At 51.4% G+C, this 426-nt stretch overlaps 1 protein-coding gene across 1 annotated transcript in view; it reads right to left on the bottom strand.

The window, feature by feature from the left end:
- Window positions 1-245: 245 nt before the first annotated feature.
- Window positions 246-426, bottom strand: part of ETH_00039995 (uncharacterized protein) — a gene marked incomplete at both ends in the record, with an annotated part of 3,118 nt that continues 2,937 nt past the window's right edge. The window contains one exon of the mRNA XM_013374004.1: window positions 246-321. Within this exon, the coding sequence (XP_013229458.1) occupies window positions 246-321 (76 nt within the window). The remainder of the gene's footprint in view (window positions 322-426) is intronic.

Here is a 426-nt window from a genome sequence, read left to right as displayed (position 1 = left end):
GAACACGACGCCGCTGCAGCACAAAGCAGCAGCAGCAGCAGCAGCAGCAGAATAAGCAGCAGCAGCAGCAGATTAATCACCAGCAGCGGCAGCAGAATTACTAGCAGCAATAGCAACAGAAAAAACAGCAACTGCAGCACACAGTAACCAGCAACAGCTGCAGCAGAATAACCAGCAGCAGAAGCATAGCCAAGAGCAGCAGCAGAATAACCAGCAGCAGCAGCAGCAGCAGCAGCAAGACTTACCTTGCGTCGCCTACAAACGCCGCATTAAGCCAGGAATCAACTAAGATGTAGCTGATGGGGACTTGGGGCTCCACTTCTGCAGCAGCAGCAAACGAAAAAGAAAGCTGCTGCACCCTAAACCCTAAACCCTAAACCCTAAAAAAGCGAAGTAGAAGAGACTGACGTCAAGGCAACAGACAGC

This window comes from Eimeria tenella, genomic scaffold (genome assembly GCF_000499545.2).
Source record: "Eimeria tenella Houghton genomic scaffold, Eth_scaff1880, whole genome shotgun sequence".
In the NCBI taxonomy this organism is placed as follows: domain Eukaryota; phylum Apicomplexa; class Conoidasida; order Eucoccidiorida; family Eimeriidae; genus Eimeria; species Eimeria tenella.
This window is presented reverse-complemented; position numbering and strand designations above follow the sequence as displayed.